Source organism: Euprymna scolopes, chromosome 14 (assembly GCF_053919585.1).
Source record: "Euprymna scolopes isolate OS-2025 chromosome 14, ASM5391958v1, whole genome shotgun sequence".
Lineage (NCBI taxonomy): Eukaryota > Metazoa > Mollusca > Cephalopoda > Sepiida > Sepiolidae > Euprymna > Euprymna scolopes.
The window spans coordinates 86,163,212-86,186,744 of record NC_136495.1 but is presented as its reverse complement, the minus strand read 5'-3'; the positions used below and the strand labels follow the sequence as shown (position 1 = coordinate 86,186,744).

The following is a 23,533-nucleotide window of genomic DNA, read 5'->3' as shown; positions in this document are numbered from 1 at the left end:
ATTTTGTGTTCTTTTTCTGCTGAGTGGATGTTGCTGCGAAAGTAAGTTAAATCTTGATTGATACCCTCCTATGGAATCCATTATGTGGTAATATTAGATGAAAGACCTCATCACCTACATTAATTTATAGAAAATTCTGGATGTCATCTGAAGAACTTGCCAATAGTAATGTTAGAGATGGTTGTAAAGAATAAGTCATGAGAATCTGAGAAGAATTCTCAACTTGATTAATGAGTCGCACATTTATGATGATTTTGTTTTTGAATTTGACGCATTAATAAAAATTGATTTTTCCAAATTATTTACAGTTATTTGTTGCTGGAGGTAAAAAAAGCCAACCAATTACTGGATTAAATTTTGATCGAATGCCTACTCAAAATGCCACAGCAACTGAATATAAATATTATATTTTAGTTACCACTCCAAGGTAAGATTTTAAAATTTTCTCAATAAAATTAAAAGAATTTTAAAAAATAGTGTGTGTATATATATATATATATATATATATATATATATATATATATATATAAGGGTATACACTGACTACATCACTTAAAGAGTGGTAAGATTTTCCCCACTCAAATGGAGACCAATTGGTAGTGAGTCATGATCGTAAAGAATGAAATCTTTGACTGAACTGGAAATGATCCTTATACTTAAATGGTCATGCATGTTGCAATACTCAATTTCGGCTCTTGCTTAGAATCAAACAAACTAGTAGAGACATCTGCCGTAGCCAGAGTTTAGCATGACGGACCAATTACAAATTAATCCGTCATGCTAAGCTTTGGCTCAGACACTACATTACTATGATACTAATGTCTGGCTAGAAAACCTGTTAAATCTCCAACATCTGATTCAGATGTGGTGGTTGTTGGATCAATCAGGCAGAAAAATTATAGTAATTATGTAATTTTTCTTTTTTTGGTATCAAAACCTAAGACAATAAATGTCCAAGGTATTCTGTGAACAGATTAACAGATAGAAATGAGAAAAGTTACTTTCTATATAGTTTTGTGCATTTCTTTATATCTTCTCCCAGCCCTGATAGCAATAAACTGTATTTGCCATAACAGCTGTCCTTCTGTAGTAGAATTGACTGTCTTGCCCTCTACTAGATCAAACAACCCTTCCGGAATCCTGCCATCCCCAGATTATTCCGGAAAATTCCTAGGTGTGTCAGTTTGGAAATCTCCAGGTGGTGTCTGTGCTATTTTTTTATGGAAATCATTCCAAACAAGCCATGAAAGCACTTTATGTAAGGAGCTAAAAAAAGAAATAGTATTTCAAGGGCAATAACTTGCCAACAATAAGTGTTAGATGGAATAGATTCTGACTTAAAAAATAGTAATTCTTCTCTCTTTGTCATAAACACCGCCCATGGAATATGGAGAACAAAATAAGATTGTTTCGGTTTTCTGGCATGAGACATCTTTGACTAGCCAGAAAGTCGTTTTCTTATTGTGATGTTTTCCTTTTGGAGTTTAATCAGTTGTTGAATAAGCTGCAGATATTGCTCATCCATCATTGGCTTCATCTCCATTTTCATCTCCCAATGCTTTTGTGGGGAGGGATCAATTTAATATAATAATAATAAAAAAAAACAAAAAAAAACTAAGCATACCACTAGCATTATTTATGTGTGTCATACATAGTTAGATTAGTTATTTTTATGGTCAGGTTGACAATTTTATATTATGACCTCACCCTCTATATAACGAGACTTTACAAGTCTTATGTTAATGCCTTTTTTTTTTTTTTAGGTATATTTTGATGTGGTGGGTAGAAAAAGAATTGAACCATACTCCAATCATTACAAATGAGTGAAGCCAAGAGCAGAGTTCAAAACAGCTTATCCTGCCTTGACAGAGTTCAAAATAGATTTCGTAACCTAGTGGGAGATTCCCTTTTCTCTTACTTGCAACCTCTTTCCTACAGAAGAGACGTTGTGAGCCTGTCTGTTTTATCTTATCTTGATAGTAAGTGCTCGTCTGAGCTCCAATCTATGATTCCCCCCCCCATGTCCGACTTTAACGAAAAACACTCGTCTAACTGAAACCACTATCAATAATTTTCCCCTCTTTATCTGTGCCTAATACTAAATGTAGATTCCATGAACAAAGCTTCTTTTTAAGAACTGTATGCCTGTGGAATTCTGTCCTGTTTTTCTGCTTTCCAACTAACTACAATATGGTTGTCTTCAAGTCTAACGTAAACAAGTTCTTAATGAGCCGTCCCCTTAAGCAATCCAATTTACCAAATTTCCACTACTAACAATTATGACATTTTTCCATTGATTAATGTTATATAATTATATAATTAGGTGTTATATAATTATAGGAAAGGTTTAAAGTTTTTATAGAATATTTGAAAGTCGAGCACGCATCATCCGTATTTGTTATTTTGTGCTTGTTTTGTTTTGTAACTTGTCAGCGAGGAAGTTTGAAAATGAGGGAATAACGGGAAATACAGAGAGAGAGAGAGAGAATGGGTAGATATGAACAGAAAGGGACGGTCAGCCCCAACTATTAATGAACTACGGCGACAATTCCCCTTTGCTGACACCGCAGTAAACACACCCGGGATAAGACCTCTCCCATCTCCTCTGCCATGCGCAGTGGAGGAAAAGGAAACGGATCTTTTGGAGCCTTCTTCCTCTTTGGGGTCCGACCAGCGACGGAGCTAGATGCATGCTGCGTGGCTCCCACCAACAAAGGAAACTACGAGAATTTTCTGTGGATGATACTTATGCGACAGCAATACGGAAGAAGAATTGCGGCCCAAATGAGAAACAAATAAAACATGACAGTATACCAAACGCGCGTACAGAATAAAGTCGGCGAACAGTAAGCTACCGTTTTTCTATTTTCTCTCTATTTTACCCTCATCCGTCCACGCTGAACTTGATGTATTGAACATTTTCTTTGCTTTATAAAATACGGACGATGTTTTCTACTCGACTCCATTAATTAGCTAATGTTAATCCTTAAATAAAATTTATAAAATTTCATTTTGTGTTCGTCTTGTTATTTCATGAGTCTTGTTGTCCTATATATATTTTATCGGTGTCCTGAGACAAGATAGTCCATCCCTTCCCATTCACCTCTTTTCGTCATTTTTTTGTCTTATTTTTTTTTCTATTGTTGCGCCCATTGGTCCCTCGCCATTGCCAGCATATTCCGATGTGTAACAAAATTGGGGGCTCCAAGTCCGGGAATATATCTCTCTCTGAAAGACACTCAGGACAGCTGAGAACGTGAAATAACGAAGACTTTAGATTTTAAAAATGTCGGGAGTACAAGCGTTTATAGAGTCTCCTTCGTTCAAGGAGCTTTGTAAACTTAGGAAAGATAATATACTGTCTATAGCAAGACATTATGAGCTGGACATGCGGAGAGCTCAACTAGTTAAGTGACGGAGCACCTCATGGACAACTTCATAGTCGACGAAGCAGTGTTACGAACTCTGTCAGAAGGTCTGTCTGAACCCCACCAGGAAAGGAAAGAAGAGTTTGACATTCCCAAACATGTCCGACTCGTACCAATATTCCATGAGGATAATGTAGACAGGTATTTTCAGCACTTCGAAAAGATAGCCATGAGTGCGAAGTGGCCCAAGGAAGCATGGCCTATGCTCCTACAAACAGCGCTTAAAGGAAGAGCACAGGAGGTATATGCCTCCCTTTCTATAACAGACTGTGCTGATTACGATCGGGTAAAACTAGCTATCCTCAAGTGTTATGAGTTAGTACCTGGGGCGTACCGACAAAAGTTTAGTGCCTATCAGAAGGAAGAAAACCAGACATATGTCGAATTCTTCTGCCAAAAGGAGATGCATTTCAATAGGTGGAGCTCAGCTAAGGGTGCGGACTCAGATTACGGCAAACTCCGGCAGATGATTTTGATGGAGGAGTTTAAGTCGTAATACACACGGACGAAAAAAACGCTTTGGATAATTAGATTTCAAGGTAGTTCTACTAAAATAGCCATATTTTTAAACCAAAGCACTTCAAGTCTTCAAATTACTAATGAATATACTTTCAAATGAATTAATAAATATGAATGTACGTTATATATTTTAAGAGTTTTAAGCAAATAAAGTGATAAAAATGTGAACGTCATAAAATGGCATTTTCGGTAAGGTTTTATAATGACCCTCCCTGTTTTCTAAAAGCCCATACCATGATTGTATGAAGAATTTCGTTATGAAATTTAGGAAACAATCAGAAGAGGTGTTAATCTTAATACTGTCAAGTGTCCGAAATATTTTTGACCATTTCTTTTTTTTGTTGTGTTAAAAATATGACGAGTATTGAACATTTTGAAAAAAAATTTCATCGGACACCCACTAGTAAATAAATCATTCTTTTTACTATCTTTATCAATTAAAAGTATGTTGAGTAGGACCGCGGTAATTGATAATAATTTAAAAGGACCTACCCGAAAAACAATGTTTATTTTTCGAGTTTGGTCAAATTAAGTTAGTATTAATAGCAGCAGCACTGCAGTAGTTGTAGTATTAGTCATAGCACAGTATAAACAACATGCATTCTTTAACTTTTATTCACGACCGAATTAAGAAAAACATGAAAATATGAATATAAATCTTCTAATGTTTAATTAGAGCTATTTTGTTATCAGAATAACATTAGTTTAGAACTATTCGGTTTTCAGAATGTATAATAACAATCCCAACCAATTCGGCATTATGAATCCATTATAATTTCTCACATTTCTGGTCGAATTTAAAAACATGGTTAAAAAAACAAAATAAATTTTGTAGATATAAAGCTTGCATGTACTTTTATTCATTGCATTAGTTTTGAACAGCGAATTAAAACAATGTTTTACTGCGAACAGCCACAAATGTTTTTTTCAAAATCAAAAGATGTATGAAAATCTCGTTTGTATTATTATAAACATAGATTTGAAAAAGTTGTCAAAAAACAAATATATAACAAATAAATGTTATCAAAGGCAAGACAAGTTACTTTTCTACCTAACTGGATATGTTTTTAGTGTTTATATTTAATGTAACATGTTTATTCAGCTCAAAAAACATAGTGTTTACCGATGTATTCGAAAATTTAAAATGGCGGCCAACTCTCTCTTTGAGGTGGTAAGTTTGGGAAAATGAGTTATAAATAAAAAACGAGACAAAATACTGTTAGAAACTCGCTCAATATATGTTACCGTGACATAGGCGAATATATATTCGGTGGGTTTTTAACAGTATTTTGTCTAGTTTTTTATTTTTAACTCATTTTCCCAAACTTACCGTGTGAAAGAGATAGTCGGCCGCCATTTTTAACTTTCCAATACATCGGTAAGCACTGTATGTTTTTCAAGCTGCATAAACATGTTACATTAAATAAAAACATGCTTTGCATAACATTTATTTGTTATAATTTTATTTTTTTTATTTTTTGGACAACTTTTTCATACCTCTATGGCAAGTAATACAAACGCACAAATAGTGTTGACTGTTGAGCATTTCCTGAGAACAAGACAAATGTCAGTTAAATATTTGAAGTCTTGATAATGACTTAAAAATAAATAGTAAAACAAAATACTGTTAGCAACCCACCTACTAAAGTTATGTGTGGCAAGTCTTCTCCTAAAACACTCTTTGACCCTAACAATAACACTAAGTTCGAGTGGCAACCCCCCCAACAAAATACCTCTGTAAGCCACATACAAGCGTCTAAAACAAACAAACAAAAAATAGATCCTTCCTTAAAGAAAAATGCACATAAAAAATAAATTGGTTAACTGTCCTAAAATGTTGGAAATGGTGAATTATTTTACATTAAATTTTTGTGAAACTAACCGCCCCCTCCCTCTAATATTGTTTTTGTTTCTGTCACATAATTTTCCTTAGCCCTACAATTAATTCAAAGTCCGAATGGCAACCCTCCCCATATTCTCATTGCATAGAAACCCCCTTAAAACCACACATAATCGTCTTAAAAAAATAAAACAAAAAGCATACAAGATTTATCTCCCATAAAAAAAAGTTAACTGCCCTAAAACGCTAGAATGACCTGTAATGGGGAATTATTTTACATTAAATTCTAAAATAATTTGTTAATCTTTCATTAAAGTTTTTCATGGCATTTCATACATAGGTAGAATCACATTTTGTAGGGGTGGTCAGAAAGGGGTCGGTTGGGGTTAAACAGAAGGTGTTAATCTACAATAATACCAAAGAAATATTGCAATATATTCATTTTTAAGTGGTCCTATGTTTAGATTTAAGTTTTTTGTACATAAAGCACATTACAATTCAACTTTGAGTTCTCCAACTTCTTTTCTGTTTATGGATACATGGCATTTTTAAGGAATTGCAGCATATTTATGCACATTTACTGCAGATTATTTGGAAACCATGAACTTTTGGATATTTTCAGTTGCATATTCTGATTCCTTGTACAAAAATACACTTATTATTTCATTGCTTAATCTTGTGTTTTAACAAAGATGACAGTTTTACTGAAAAAGTAGTGTAAAAAATGTGATGAAACTCATATGGTCTTAAAGAGGGAAAAATATCCAAACGTGTGAGGCACAAAAATAGTCATAACTTCCTTAATTTTAATCAGATTTTTAAAATTTAAAAAGATTATTTCTTAGCTCATCAAGCTCTTTCTATGCATACCAATATTGAAATATTTTAAGCTATTTCAATTTTTTCATGTGTATTGCTAGTTTAAGTGGTGCATCCCTGATGATCTAAAAGTTTTTCTGGATGAGAGACAGATCGTCACAGCATATGAAATGGCGATCCTTGCCAATGAATATGCGTTAACATATAGGCCTATGAACTCATTCGAGAATAAAGCCCGCACAAACCCCTGGAAAATGGGTGGTGCAGTCTCAAACTTGAGATCGGGTCCAGAAAATAATATATATCGACCTCTTAGCCTAAAAAATGGAACCCCAGGTAGCCTAACCCAATCGTCCACCTTCCAAAGGACAGACGGGTGGAAACCCATAATATGCCACTACTGTAGGAAAGCAGGGCACATCGCACTGAACTGCCCAACCAGGAAGAATGCCGACCCTATGAAGGGACCCCCTAATAAGCCACAAGGATTCGTAACCTCCCACAAACTACCTGCAGAACCTGACGATAGTAAAGTCAGAGAGGAGTATAGACCATTTGTGTCGGAAGACTTAATACACCCAGTAGGTGACCACACAAACCAACGGCAGATAAAAATTCTGCGAGATACCGGGGCAACCCAATTATTAATTTTAGAAGAGGAGATGCCAATTGGGTCAACAACAGCCACTGGTGAATTTGTTATCATCCAGGGAATTGGTGGAAACTTTATCGACATTCCACTCCAAATCTCTCTTGATTCATCCATTATAAGTGGACCAGTTGAAGTGGGAGTTGTGGCTAATTTACCAATGAAGGACATCTCAATGTTGCTCGCAACGACTTAGCCAGCAAGAGAGTTGTATCACACTCAAGAGTGGTGACCGAGCCGAACCTGGTAGAAAGTACTGAAAGGATAGGAGAGGAACACCCAGACATATTCTTGCCGTGTGTAATTATCCGGGCACAGGCTATGAACAAGGCCGCAGAGGAAAATATGGGGAGGAAAGAAAAGCTTGAAAGTGATATCATAGACCTATCTGAATCGTTCTTGAACACTGAGATAGAACCAGAGATCCCATTAACAGAAGAGTGCAACATACCTAACAAAAATGGACCTGTCAATAGCGTCCAACCCCAGCCCAAGAACCCAATAAGTAGAGAACAACGAGCAGATGAGGAAATTTTCCCATTGTTTAGAGAGTCACTATCCGAGAAGGAACTAGAGAAGGTACCTTCCGGATACTTTATTAAAAAGGACATATTGATGAAGAAATGGAGACCTCCGCATGCACCCGCATCAGAAGATTGGTTTGTGATACATCAATTGGTATTACCACGGACGCACAGGGCTGAAGTATTAGAGACAGCTCATGATACCCCTCTAGGAGGACACCTGGGTATCCGTAAGACATATGAGCTGATTGATTGACACTTTTACTGGCCAGCTGGTGCTACCAGATCAGGCTGTCTATTGTCTTTCTGAGACGAAATGCACCTACATCGATTTCTGTTTTTTTTCTATTCTCTTTTGTAAAACTTAATTATGTTCTACAAAAACAAAAAATCAACAGTCCCTTCCCCTTCCCCCCTCCTTTCTTTTTCCTTCCCTACTTCCCGGTCCTGGATATGACCTTAAACTATATCTGATGGTGAGGCCCCAGTTTGCGGGCTTTGGGGAGCATGGAGCCACTCTTTAATTGCTCCCAGGTCCACTCTGACCCGGATTGGTAGTACCTGTTAGGGTCCCAACTATGGGTTAAATAGAAAAAAAAAAAAATACATTCTATTAAAAAATTCCACTTGACCCTGTTGGCAGGGCATCAGAATATGTCGACTACCCCCCTGCAGAGAGTAGAAGGCCCTCAGTGGGGCTACCTGTTGGCCATAGGTAGTGACCCGTAATACCTTTAGGACAGGATCCTGGTGGTTGAGAGACTTGCAGGTCAGGTTTTAGTAGCCCACTTCCCAACATACCACTTTGGCCCTTACTGGGCTAGACGGGCAGTTGGAGGGGCCCGATCTGATCAATCGGCTGGTCACGTCAAGCCCCACCATATATTGCTCACCCCATAAACATATAATTAACACAATATGCCTATCCCTTCCCTACAAATAACTATTTCTTAATAATATTGTGGAAAGCGGTGGCTGAGGGTCAATCGATGAAGTGAAATATCTATAACATGGCTGCAAACCCTTTAAATTACTTCATATCCCAGAGTAACATCAAAGGAAAACAGGTGCTCATAAATGATATCACATAAATCGAGTATATCATCTTTGTATCCTTGTTGAGCCAGGGCGAATGGGTTTCCCCCCCAGGCACTTCCCCTATAGGGCTCCAAGGTGGGTGGGGAGCAAAGATGATGAAAAAATCAATCTTATTTGATTATGGCTTTTATTACCCCCAAAACCCCCGCAAAAAAGAAGCTTTTCAGATGTTTCCGACATTTTAAGTTCAGAGGACGAACAGAAATGCTCAAAGAAAACTCAATATTTTTAGTAATGGAAACACTTGAAAAAAATAAAATAAAATTTCACCTTTTACAATGGAAAAAATTTTCTCTCCAAAAATAAAACCCAAAATGATAAAACGACTGCAAAATAACAACATACTTATCGAATTGAAACAAAAAACACAAGCTAAAGAAATTCTCAAATGGCAAACCTTTAACAATATCAAAATTAAAACTTATCCCCACCCATACCTAAACTCCTTAAAAGGAGTCATTAGATGCAGCGAACTATCAAATTGCTCGACTGAGGAAATTTTATCTAATCTAGCATCCCAAAGTATTACAGATGTAAAAAGAATAAGAATAAAACGAAATGCAAAAACTATATTGACAAATGCATATATACTCTCCTTTGACTCCACAAATCCCCCAAGTGAGATTAAAATTGGATACCTAAAAGTGAACGTTGAAAAATACATCCCAAACCCTCTAAGGTGCTACAATTGTCAACAATTTGGACATCACCAATCCAAATGCACACAAATCATCAATCTGTGTAAGATGTGGTGAAAACTCAAAACATAGTGACTGCAAAAAAGATCCCAAATGCTCAAACTGTAGTGAAAACCATTCATCTGACTCCAAAGGATGCAAAACATGGCTAAAAGAAAAAGAAATAACAACAATAAAGTACACAAAAAATATAACATTCTTGGAAGCCAGGAAAATTATGAACGCAAGATACTCAGAAGTAACCAAGAATGGTAAAATAAACACAAATCAAAGTTATCAAAACTATAGAAAAAACAAACCAAGATCTAGATCCCAATCAACCTCAAGAGGAGGAAACAAAATAGGAAAACTGAAGGAGATGGAGGTAGAAGACAAAACACCCCCAGACAAATAAAATGACAAACCACAATAAAAAAACTCAAGCTATCATTCAATGGTACTGCCGAGGACCTATGGCAAACAAAGATAACTGAACTGAAAACACCCAAATAACAAACTAAAATACAAAACATGACACAGAATCATACCGGATAGAAATGAAACAAATATAATCCAGTGGAATTGTCATGGTCTAAATAAGCTCACTATTCTACTTGATAACTTTCTTCCAGTAGTAGTCTGTCTCCAAGAAACCTTTATGAAATCGGATGACAATATAAAAATTACAATCAGTATAACTATATACACAATACTGGACTGAGAGCCTGTGGAGGTACATCAATCCTTATTAGAAATGACATACCCCAAAGTCAAATACAACTTAATACTAAACTACAGGCTACTGCAATAAAAGTAACACTCCACAAAACCATCAACATTTGCTCACTATACATACCCCCCAATGAAAGCATCTCAGAAACAGATTTGAGCAAACTAATACAGCAACTTCCAAAGCCATACATCATTATGGGAGACTTAAACAGCCATAATGAGATATGGGGAAGTGAAAAAAACAAGCAAAAGGGGAAAAATTAAAGAAAATATTATAAATAACGAAAATCTATACCTCTTTAATGATAAAACACTTATTTACACCCAGGAACTGATACATTCACATCAATTGATTTAACATTGTGTGATCCAACACTTGCCTTGGATTACAAATGGAATGTACTAGAAGAGCCATATGGAAGTGATCACTTTCCCATTACACTTGAAAACAATGATCCAATGCCAGAAAACAAAATACCCCAATGGAACTTACAGAAGGCTGACTGGAAAAAATTCCAAAATTTATGCCGGACTAAATTAACATTGGATAATAACCCAAACCAAAATAATATCACACATTTTACTAATACACTGTATAATATTGCGGAGGAATGCATTCCAAAAAGCTCTACCTCCCCAAAACATAAACCCTGGTTTGACAAAAAATGCAAAGTAGCCATCAGAACTCGTCGAGCTATGCTAAGGAAATTCAAAAAAGAACCAACTAAAGAAAATCTCGATAAATATAAAAACAGTAGAGCTAAAGCTCGTAAAACCATTAAAGAATCAAAGCGAACATCATGGAAAAACTATGTATCAAAAATAAATACAAATACAAAAAGCAAAAAGATCTGGGACATGATCTGAAAAATTTAAGGGAAAAGTAACAGCAACCCTACTAAACAGCTGATCTATAATAACCAAAAAATTACTAGCAAGAAAGAAATGGTAAATTGTCTTGCTGAAACTTTGGCAAAAAACTCCTCCTCCAAAAACTCTAACCAAAAATTCCAAATTATTAAGGAAAAAGCAGAAAAGGAAAAACTCCAGTTTCAGACAAATAATACAGAAAAATACAACCAGCCATTCTCTAAAAATGAATTGAAAGTATCCCTAAGCAAAGCTCATGACTCAGCTGTTGGCCCTGATCAAATCCATTATCAATTTATAAAACAACTTCCTGATACATCTACAGAATACCTACTACAAATATTCAATGATATTTGGAAAAGTGGCAACGTTCCTGAAATATGGAGGCAGGCCATAGTAATCCCTATACCTAAATCATCAAAGGATTCTACAAATCCTATAAGCACTCACTAACTGTATTTCCAAAATAATGGAAAGAATGATTAACAGCAGATTAATATGGTACCTTGAGACAAATAATCTGATTACAGATTATCAGTCAGGATTTTGGAATGAAAGAAGCCCCATGGACCACCTGATCCGGCTAGAAACCTTCACCAGAGAAGCCTTTATCAAGAAAGAATATCTTATGGCAGTCTTTTTCAATATTGAAAATGCATACGACTTTGCATGGAGGCATGGCATTATAAAAAATCTACAAGAGCTTGGATTAAAAGGCAGAATGCCCATTTTCATCACAAATTTTGAATAATGCAATCCGATCGGGGATCAAATTTCATGTCTCAATTCAATGTACGATTAGGTGATACTCTATCAATCAGTAAAAAACAAGAAACGGGGATACCACAAGGAAGCATCCTGTCTGTCACACTTTTTAGTATTAAAATAAATAACATCGTCAAAAATATAAATGTAGGAACAGAATGTGCCCTCTATGTGGATGACTTCCTGATCTGTTATAGATCAAAATATATTCCAAGAATAGAACGCCATTTACAACGGTGTCTAAACAAAATAAATGGACAACAAAAAATGGATGTAAATTTTCAAAAGAAAAAACAAAAGCCATTCATTTCTGCCAAACCCAGAAAATGCACCATGACCCAATACTGAAACTGGATAATGAAATACCTATAGTTGATCAGTATAAATATCTGGACATCATCTTCAATAAAAAGCTAACATTCATTCCCCATATTGAATACCTCAAACAAAAATGCAACAAAGCCATTCAACTCTTAAAAGTAGTAGCTCATACAGACTGGGGTGCAGACAAAGACTCAATAATTAAATTATACAGATCCCTTGTTAGATCTAAGTTGGATTATGGATGCTATATCTATGGATCTGCAAGAAAGTCCTACATAAAGGAATTAGACACAATACATCACCAAGGACTAAGATTGGCTCTAGGAGCCTTCCCCACCTCCCCAGTGGAAAGTTTATATGTAGAAACAGATGAACCCTCATTATCACTTAGAAGAGAAAAACTAGGACTACAATATTATACAAAATTGGCTTCATGTCCAACTAATCCTGCCTACAAATGTGTCTTCCACCCCTAATACAAAAACCTCTTTGATAGAAAAGAAAATTCTATAAAACCATTTAGCCTACGTATGGAAGAATCCATAAATAAAGCCCAGATAGATAGATACACGAATCTGTAAAACCTAAATATCCCCCCTGGCTGACAAAACAACCAAAAATAATATCAGACCTAATTAAATACTCTAAAACAAAAACCAATCCAATCATCTATCAAGAAAAATTCCAAATAATTAAAGATAAGTATTCCAAACACTCAACAATTTATACAGACGGTTCAAAAGCTGGAGATAATGTTAGATGTGCAGCCATATACAATAAAACAATCCTAATCAAAAGATTACCAGACAAAGCATCGATCTACAGTGCTGAAGTATCGGTCATTGGTATGGCACTCGATCTTATAGAATCTTCTAAAGATAAACAATTCATTATCTGCTCAGATGCCAAATCAGTACTGAAAACACTGGAAAACAGGAAACCAACGAACCCAATAATCACGAAAACCCTAAATAGATTTGATGATATTCCTAATGATAAAAACATCTTTTTTTGTTGGATACCCAGTCATATCAACATAAAGGTTAACGACAGAGCTGACAAAGCAGCAAAATCAGCACTAAATTTAACCAATGATAAGATCCCTCATACCGATCTAAAACAAATCATTAACAAATATATTAGAAACATGTCATCTGCACTAGAAACAAGCTACCAAATCCAGGAAAGCATAGGAAAACAGAAACCAAACAAAAGAATGACCAGAAAGGAGGAAGTTATAATAACAAGACTCCGAATAGGTCATACCTCTGTAACACACTCCTACCTACTCAAAAAAGAAGAAGCCCCACTTTGCACACCCTGCCAGGAACCATACACAGTAAATCACATATTAACAAGATGCGAAGGCTTGAAAACAAACCGACTGAATCTATATAATGAAAAATCTGTAAAAGACATATTCACTCATGTAGACCCAACTACTCTTCTCAAATATCTGAAGATAACAGGCTTACTCAACAAAATTAAAAAAAAAAAAAACCTTATCTAACTATATAAACGTAGACACTGAACACCAGATACATACATAAAACCTATAACTATTAATATATATTAAAGACTCTGGCATTAAATGACTACATAGGTTGATATGCCATAAAACCAATCAATCAATCATTTACTGGCCAGGGATACGCAACGACATAACCAAGCATTGCCGCACGTGCCATACATGCCAGGTAGTAGACAAGCTGAATCAGACAATACGTAATGCCCCCTTACATCCCATACCCGCCTTTGAGGAACCCTTTTGTCGCATTATAACTGATTGCGTAGGCCCACTCCCCAAAACAAGACAAGGGAACCAATATATACTGACGATCATGTGTACATCCACCAGGTTTCCAGAAGCAATCCCACTCAGAAATATATCTGCTGGGAAGATCACAACAGCCCTCCTCAGTTTCTTTTCCAGATTCGGGTTGCCAAGAATAATGCAATCCGATCGGGGATCAAATTTCATGTCTAGGACGTTTCGACAGTCCGTGAATACACTGGGCATAAAACCGGTAGTGTCAAGCGCTTATGAGTGGCATCCGGGTGTTGATAAATGGTCACTCCTTTGAAAAAAATTAGCACTGAGGAACAAATAATCAAGATTTTTTATCGAAAGTGGCTCCAAACTATTTCCTGAGACGATATATCTTATTCCCAAAACATGCAAGTAATTGCTAACAGGAAAATTTACCTCCAAATCAGTGAAGATTTAACATTGTATTTTTTCACTTAACAGGTTTTTATACTGTTTGCCTCAATTCAATTCTTATCCTTTTTAAAAATGTTTTCCCCTTGAAAATTTGTTAAAAATTGAGTGAGTTTAGCCTTTTCTGCTATTCATAATTGCTCAAATCCCCAAATCTCTAAATAGTCACTACAAACATTTATGTATTACTGCTTTATAGGTATTTTTTCTTTATTTTTATTATCACTGAGTTAGATACAAAAAATTTAAATTCAACTTTTCTTTTTGTTTTTTGTTATGACTAAAACTAATATTTTATTTGCAGTCGATTATACCAGTTTATTGGAATAGTTGTGGCGACATCAGATTCTCCCATGTTTCAACCATTGTTCCAGACACATCTTGACAAGCCAGGTAAAATGAAAATAGTTCATATATTTGCTTTTACAACTTAAAATAAAAAGGCATATACATATAGATGTTAACATTTGAATACTACGTAAATTGAAAAACTACTGTATCAAATTAAATTCAATGAACTTTTTATATTATTTGATGAAAACTTTGTTTTGTATGCTACAATAAAATTAAATGGGTATGTGGGGTATATGGTTAGGAAAAAAAAAAAACGTACCGGCCATATCTGCATCGCTCTTTGGGAAAGAAGGAAAGGATGTCTAGCTCATTTATATACACGAAGGGCATCTTGGGAAGGCAGGGCATGATGGGAGAAGCTATTTTTTTTTCCTGTCTCTTCCTTTTTTTTTTTCTAGATAGGAGGATATAAAAGCTGGGAAAATTCCCTGGGGAAGCAGAAAGAAAAGAGTCGTGAACATCTTCTCTTGAAAAGAATTTTGTATTGCTGACGTTCAGATTGTGCGGTGTGACATTGGTGGCGAGAGGCCAGATGTGATCGATTGGAAAAGAAGAGGGCAGAAATGTGCTGTTGGGAGAGCGATTCGTATTGATTAGAATACAAATACTGATTAAATTGGACAATATAAATTCAATGTTTTTACTTTGCTTCAACAACATATTATAATGGAGATTTGCTATAACCAAAACTATATTACAATTATACACAGATTTTTAATTTTATTTATTTGCTAGCAGGTCGCCCAGCAATGCCCCGTTGTAAAATATGCTTAAATATGATATTTTGATTAATGCATATTTCAAATTTATTATTATATTGGACCTAATATATAGTAATGATTTAAAGTTAAAAAAAAAAAATTAAGTGTGCACCACAACCGAGAATCAAAACCAAAACATTTAGTTTACAATTTACTTTTTTACTTTGACGTTAATGCCTGATCTATGAAGACATGTGTGCTGAAAAGCTAAAAATTAAAACATGAACCAATAGCTATTACGTCATGCATATATATTCATAATGCCATCGTTCGATCTTCACCTGGCAAATTTTGTTTTTTCTAATTTGCACACTTTTGCACCGATTTTCTCCAGCTAAAACTCAAATATAAAGTTTCGCATGGGTTCGAATACCATATGGGTGAAGTTTCATTTTATGTCTTTTTTAACAAAAACCGACAAAAGAGTTTGGTAGGCAAATTTTTTTAAACAAAAATATATACACATACATAAATATATATAGAAAGAGTTTTGTGTTTACTATACGCTTTTTATGCAAATATTATGCAAGAATATCTGCATAAATATAATTACGCGTAATAGTTAACTAAAGATGATCATCCCATAAGAAAATCGAAAAACTAATAGGGAATTAATGAAAATGAATGTTTAAAAGAATATGCAAAATAGTGATATCTTTTGCAGATAAATGCAATTCAATGGCCCATATGTAACAAAGTTGTATTTTCTTAAATAAATAGAAAACAGGGTTTTTAATATGAATATCAATACACAAAATAACCTAATTTATAGGAGTATACATTTCAATATTAAGGAATTTCTTGTTTTTAAACAATTGACCAAATCTACTTTCTTTTTAAGTATATTTATTATAAAGTCAATTTATATATACAGCAAAATAGTGATTCACAAAATGAATTTGGATAGGTAATTTGCATGTATATTTAAGTAATTTTAATGCATAATTTTAAGTATTATTGATTTCTAATTCTTTCATTTTTTTTTTTTTTTTTAAATTTTTAATCAAAAGAATTTTGTTGAAAGGAAAGCAATAAAAAGCTAATTTTATCATTTACTTAAATTAAATGTATTTTACAATAAAGTAAGAGTGAATGGAAGAATTACATTTACACTAGGGTATTGTGATTAAACACCATCTGTTTTTATAGTTCAAAGAAAAAAAATGAAATAATTTTCAAAGAATAAATTATTAAAAAATAATTTTATTAATTTATGTGTAGTTGGCTTTTAACCTTGGTTAATAGTGACTCATTTAATATATATATATAACTGGTGCTACCAGATCAGGCTGCCCTGTGGCTTCCTGAGACGAAATGCACCTACATTGACGTTTTTTTGTTTTCTGATCTTTTTTGTAAAACTTAATTATGTTCTACAAAACCAAAAACAAAAACAACAGCCTATCTCCCTCCCCTTTTTATTTTATTTTTTCCTACCTTACTCCCGGTCCTGGATATGACCTTAAACTACATCCGATGGTGAGGTCCGGCTTACGGGCTTGGGGAGTGTGGAGCCATCTCTTAATTGCCATTGCTCCCAGGTCCACCCTGACCCGGAATGGTAGTACCTGTTAGGGTCCCAACTATGGGTTAAATAGAAACAGATTTTAAAAAGGAAAAGAAACAACAAAAAAAGAAAGAAAAAGAAAACAAATATATTCTATTAAATTATCTATTTATTTATTTATTTATTTATTTTTTTTTGCCCTGTCGGTAGGGCATGAGAACAAACCGACTGCCCCCCTGCAGAGGGTAAAAATCCCTCAATGGGGCAACCAGTTAGCCGTGGGTTGCTACCCATAAAGTCTTAGGACGTGATCCTGGTGATTGAGCGAACCTAAACCAGGATACATAGAAGTTTAGGCACCGCAACACATTACTTTGGCCCTTACTTCGATTAGCGGGCGGTCGGAGAGGCCCGATCCGACCAATCGGCCAGTCACGCCAAGCCCCACCATATATTGCCCATTCCAAAAACTCACTACTAATACAACACATCCCCCCTCTCCCACAAATAACCCTACTCCCTAATATATGATGGAAAGCGGTGGCTGAGGGTCAATCGATTAGGTGTGAATATCGATGACGAGGCTGTAAACCCCTCAGGATTGCTACAGATCCCATAGCAATATCAAGAGAGAACAGATAATTCTTATGATACCACCAAAGTCGGTTATATCATCATTGTATCCCTGTAGAGGCTGGGCGAATGGGTTTCCCCCCAGGCTCTTCCCAAATAGGACTCCGAGGTGGGTGGGGAACAAAGATGACGAAAAAAGAAAACGAAATATATGGCTTATTCCTCCCAAAAACCACCCAACCACCCAAAGAGAACCCACTCTGATGTCTCTGACATCAGTAGCTCAGACGAAGAGATGATAAAACCAAGGAACTCAACATTCGTAGTAATAGAATCAATGGAGGAAACTCCTTTGAGCAAACTATCACCTTTTAAAATTGAAAAAAATCTTAAAACTCTAAAACCAAAGTCTATTAAAAAACAATTTAACGGCAGCCTACTAATAGAAACCCATAACGAAGAACAAACTAAAGAAATATTGAAACTAAAATTATTTGAAAACATCAAAGTCAAATGCTACAGACATCCAACCCTAAATACCTGCAAAGGAGTAGTGAAAAGCCACGAACTTGCACTTTGTCCCTTGGAGGAAATCAGGACAAACTTACAGAAACAGAATGTGTTAGATGTTCGCAGAGTTCAAATAAAAAAAAAACAGTGAGAAAATCGATACCAATACATATATACTAACTTTTGATTCCCTCACCATACCCAAAGAAGTGAAAGTTGGATATATGAAAATAAATGTAGAAATTTATATTCCAAACCCCCTCCAATGCTTCAAGTGCCAGAAGTTTGGACACCATCAAGATCGGTGCACACGATTACCAGTGTGTGGAAGATGTGGAGAAAGCGGCCCACACATTGACTGCAGAAAAGATTTCAAGTGTGCCAACTGCCTGGGAAACCATGGCGCTGGCTCTAGATATTGCGAAATATGGAAAAGAGAAAAAGAAGTGACCAAACTAAAACATATAAAGAACATATCCTACCCAGAGGCCAGAAAAATCATTGAAACTAAAACATATGCAGATGCAACTAAAAAAACTACTCCAATCAACAATCAAAATGGTCATATACATGTAACGGATACAACTGACAAGAAAATTGATGTCCTAAGCAAACTAATAAAGGAAATGAAAGAACTATTAGAAGAAATGAGGAAAATGAATAGTGCAATGTCTGCAACCAATCCAAGGATAATATTAAGTAAAGACACTACTGAACCACAAAAAGAAACAAAACCACAAACCATTTCTACAAAAACAACCGAACAACCATCAAACACATCACAAGCCAGAAAAGAATCAAAAATCCCCCCAGACAAAAAAAAAAAACAAACAAAAACAGGAAAAGAAAGATCCCGATCTATATCTCGAACAGGGACTCCGACAGAAAATAGATTTGAGGGATTGGAGACGATGGAAGTTGAACACAATTCCAAATGATGAACAAAATATTACAATGGAATATCAGAGGGATAAAAGCAAACCAAAATGAACTCACATTATTAATAACAAATATGAGCCCAGCACTTCTCTGTCTACAGGAGACCTTTCTGAAAGAAAATAATACCATCAACATAAAGCACTACACATCTTACAACTACATAAATAAAGATACGGACAGAGCTTCTGGAGGCACATCAATACTCGTGAAGAATGAAGTCCCTCAAAGACAAATAAATATAAACACAAACTTGCAAGCAATTGCAGTTTCAGTGACTCTACATAGAACTATAACACTTTGCTCAATATACATCCCTCCAAAAGATACAATCAACGAAACTGAGATAACTCAATTAATAAAACAACTCCCTAAACCCTTTTTTCTACTAGGAGATCTCAACAGTCACAATGTAATATGGGGAAGTAAAGAAACAAATAAAAAAGGAAAAGAAATAGAAAACATAATAAATAAAAATAATCTATGCCTCCTTAATAATCAAAACTACACCTATATGTACCCAGCAACAGGTACTTTCACCGCCATTGACCTTACCTTATGTGATCCTTCCATATATATGGACTATGACTGGAAAGTACACAATGACACCTGTAGGAGTGATCATTTCCCAATCATCCTGGAAAGTCTAAGTACTAGCACTGAACAAAAAACACCCAAATGGAACCTACATAAAGCGGATTGGGAAGACTTCCAGGAACAGTGCAAAAACCAATTAATTATCGAAAAGAATGATGAAGATGACCATTTGAACTACTTCATTAAAACACTCACAAACATAGCAAATAATACCATACCGAAAACAACCAAAACCAACAATCACAACAAACCTTGGTTCACAAAAGAATGCAGAAAAGCCATTAGAGCTCGACGAGCTGCCTTGAGAAAATTCGAAAAGTATCCAACAAGCAAAAATCTGGATTTCTTCAAAAACAACAGAGCAAAAGCCAGACGAATCATAAAGGAATCCAAAAGAACAACTTGGAGAAATTATATATCCAAAATTAATGTGAATACCAAGGCGAAAACAGTTTGGAACATGATGAGGAAAATAGAAGGAAAGTGTAGTAGTACACCAATATCCCACATCTCTAAAGGCAACAAAATATACACCGATCAAAAAGACATTTCCAATAACCTGGCAGATAATTTATCAAAAATTTCATCATGTGACAGACAAACAGAGAAATTCAAAAAGATTAGAGAAAAGGAAGAGAAAAAGAAAATTCTGTTTAAATCACAAAATACTGAAAAATACAACCAACCTCTTACCTTGCTTGAATTAAAAGAATCGCTAACCAAATCCCATGACACAGCTACAGGGCCCGATGAAATTCCATATGAAATCCTCAAAAAACTTCCAGAAACCTCAATGAAATACCTACTTGAAATTTTCAATATTATATGGTCCAGTGGAAACGTACCCGAGACCTGGAAAGAGGCCACAATAATACCAATCCCCAAATCTGAAAACGCAAACATCCAATCCCAATCAAGTAACATCTCAGATCCATTGAATTTTAGGCCAATAGCTCTAACAAGCTGCATTTGTAAGACCATGGAAAGGATTATAAACAAAAGACTAATCTGGTTCCTGGAAACAGAGAATCTTATTACAGAATTTCAAACAGGATTCAAGAAAAACCGAAGTTCAATAGACCACATAGTCAGACTTGAAACCTTCATCAGAGAAGCCTTTGTAAGGAAGGAAGATTTAACAGCAGTGTTTTTTGACATGGAAAAAGCCTACGATACTGTGTGGAAGTACGGTGTTACAAGGGATCTGAAGGCGCTTGGACTAAAAGGCAGAATGCCAATTTTTATTGAAAATTTTTTAAAAAATAGACGGTTCAGAATAAAGGTTGGCACAGCTCTCTCGGACTTGAAAGAACAAGAGAATGGAGTACCTCAAGGGAGTATTCTGTCAGTGACCCTGTTCAGTATCCGAATTAACAACATTGTAAAAAACCTTAACCCTGGGGTAGATTGCTCCCTATATGTGGATGACTTCCTAATATGCTGTAGATCTAGATATATATCTATAATAGAAAGGAAGCTTCAATTGTGCTTAAACAAAGTAATGAGATGGACGGAAGAGAATGGATTTAGATTCTCCAAAAGAAAAACGAAATGCATGCATTTCTGCAAACTAAAGAACATGCATAATGATCCTGTCCTAACCATGGAAGGAATGCCCATACCCGTTACTGACCAGTACAAATTCTTAGGGATTTTATTTGACAAAAAGTTAACATTCATCCCACACATAAACTATCTGAAAAAAAAATGTAACAAAGCTGTAAATCTTTTGAGAGTGGTAGCACATACCGATTGGGGTGCAGACAGGGAAACACTCCTTAAACTTTACAGAGCACTAGTCCGCTCAAAGCTAGACTACGGTTGTTTCATATATGGATCAACCCGAACATCATATATAAAAAGCCTAGACCCTATTCACCATACTGGCCTAAGATTAGCCCTAGGAGCATACAGAACTTCCCCCGTGAACAGTCTACACACGGAAGCACACGAACCCCCACTAGATCTAAGGCGAGAAAAGTTAGCCCTTCAATATTTACTGAAACTGAAGTCTTGCCCAAACAACCCTGCATACCAATGTACCTTCTATCCTAAATATGAAGAACTCTTTAACATGAGAAGAAAAACTATCAAAACTTTCGGGCTCTGAATGAAGGAAAACATTGAAGAATCGAAAATTCCAATCTCCAGCATTCACAACTTCATACTGCCTAAAACACCCCCATGGACCATGAAACAAGTAGAAATAAAACTGAACCTAAACAAAAAGTCCAAATCTACCACAAACACTATTGAATACCACGACGAACTTCAACATTTAAAATTACAATATTCAGACTACACCTTTATCTACACAGACGGGTCTAAAAGCAACAATCACACTGGATGTGCAGCAACGTACCATAAAACCACAATGAAGAGAAATCTTCAAAATGAAGCATCTATATTCACTGCAGAGACTATAGCTATCGATCTAGCACTCAACATAATTTCAGAGGAAACCACCAAAAACTTCATCATTCTCACAGATTCTCTATCAGTCCTATTATCTATACAAAATCAAAAACAACAAAATCCACTAACAACAAAATTAATAGAAAAAATCAATATCCTTTCAACTACTAAAAACATTATCCTTGTCTGGATCCCCAGCCATGTGGGGATCAAAGGCAATGACAGGGCAGATACAGCTGCAAAAAGATCTTCTCACCTTCCAACTGACAATTTTAAGATTCCACATACTGATCTTAGACCCCAGATAAAAGCATACATACAGGAAAAATGGCAACTGCGGTGGAGTCAGCAAGAGGGCAACAAATTATACTCAATCAAACCTGAACTTAAGGAACGATGTCCGGACATCAAGAGATCACGCCGAGAAGATGTGATACTGACTCGGCTGCGCATAGGACACACCAACTTTACTCATTCTTATATACTAAATGGAAAATCGGCGCCAGAGTGCATCCCATGCCAGGAGACACTCACAGTAAAACATATCCTAGTTGGGTGTGATGACCTTGCCCCAACTAGAAAATTATATTATACAGAAAGCAATATAGAAGACCTTTTTGAAAAGGTCAACTCAGCAAATATTCTAGCATACCTAAGTAAATTTATATAAGAAAATTTAAGGAAATTTAAAGTCACCCAAATATACACATCCATGTATAAATACAACATTTAATTTCTTAGTTCAATTTTATAAAAAAAGGGAGGAAAGGCTGAAAAAGTCATCCCCCCCCCCCCAATAAAAAAAAAAAAAAAAGGACTCCGGCATTAAATGACCACATAGGTTGATATGCCGTAAAACCAATCAATCAATCAATATATATATATAAACAAAAGCAATTCAAAATTTATATTTTATTTTGTATTTAAATTTTTTTTATCTTTTTCAGAGGAGTTTTTAGAATTTCCTTATGAGTTTGGGACTAGTGAACTCCGATTGTTTTCTCCTACTTTCCGAAATCAAGCTAAAGCTTTTGCTTGGATGGCTGGTAAGTTTATATAATATTTTTCCACCCTTAAATTAAAATTAAATATTTAATATAGATTATTATATCTCGAGTTATGTAATTAGGAAAACAAAAATCTCAATAACAAAAAGGAATTTAAAGCTGTATATATTAATAGTTAACAAGCTTGATTTTCAAAGTCAAAGCTGTCTTGCATGTCAATACTTGATTTGTACAAGCTTATTTCTTTTTTCCTTTAACTACATTATTGGCATGAATGCATATTTCACTTAATATTTTCTCAAAATACTTATTCTGGCCAAGAAGAGTGTTACATTGGAGTCATTTTCCCTTATTAACTGGAATAGAAGTGTAACTTTTTTTTAAACACATATAATAATGTTATTTTT

General features: G+C 35.2%; 1 protein-coding gene across 5 annotated transcripts in view; it reads left to right on the top strand.

The window, feature by feature from the left end:
• LOC145293143 (vacuolar protein sorting-associated protein 18 homolog) overlaps positions 1 to 23,533 on the top strand; it is a 326,884-nt gene that overhangs the window by 85,939 nt on the left and 217,412 nt on the right. For all 5 annotated transcript variants that reach the window (XM_080139563.1, XM_080139561.1, XM_080139559.1 and 2 more), the window contains exons 8-10: positions 309 to 427; positions 14,771 to 14,859; positions 23,067 to 23,165. In XM_080139563.1, coding sequence (XP_079995689.1) covers positions 309 to 427; positions 14,771 to 14,859; positions 23,067 to 23,165 — 307 coding nt within the window. The remainder of the gene's footprint in view (positions 1 to 308; positions 428 to 14,770; positions 14,860 to 23,066; positions 23,166 to 23,533) is intronic.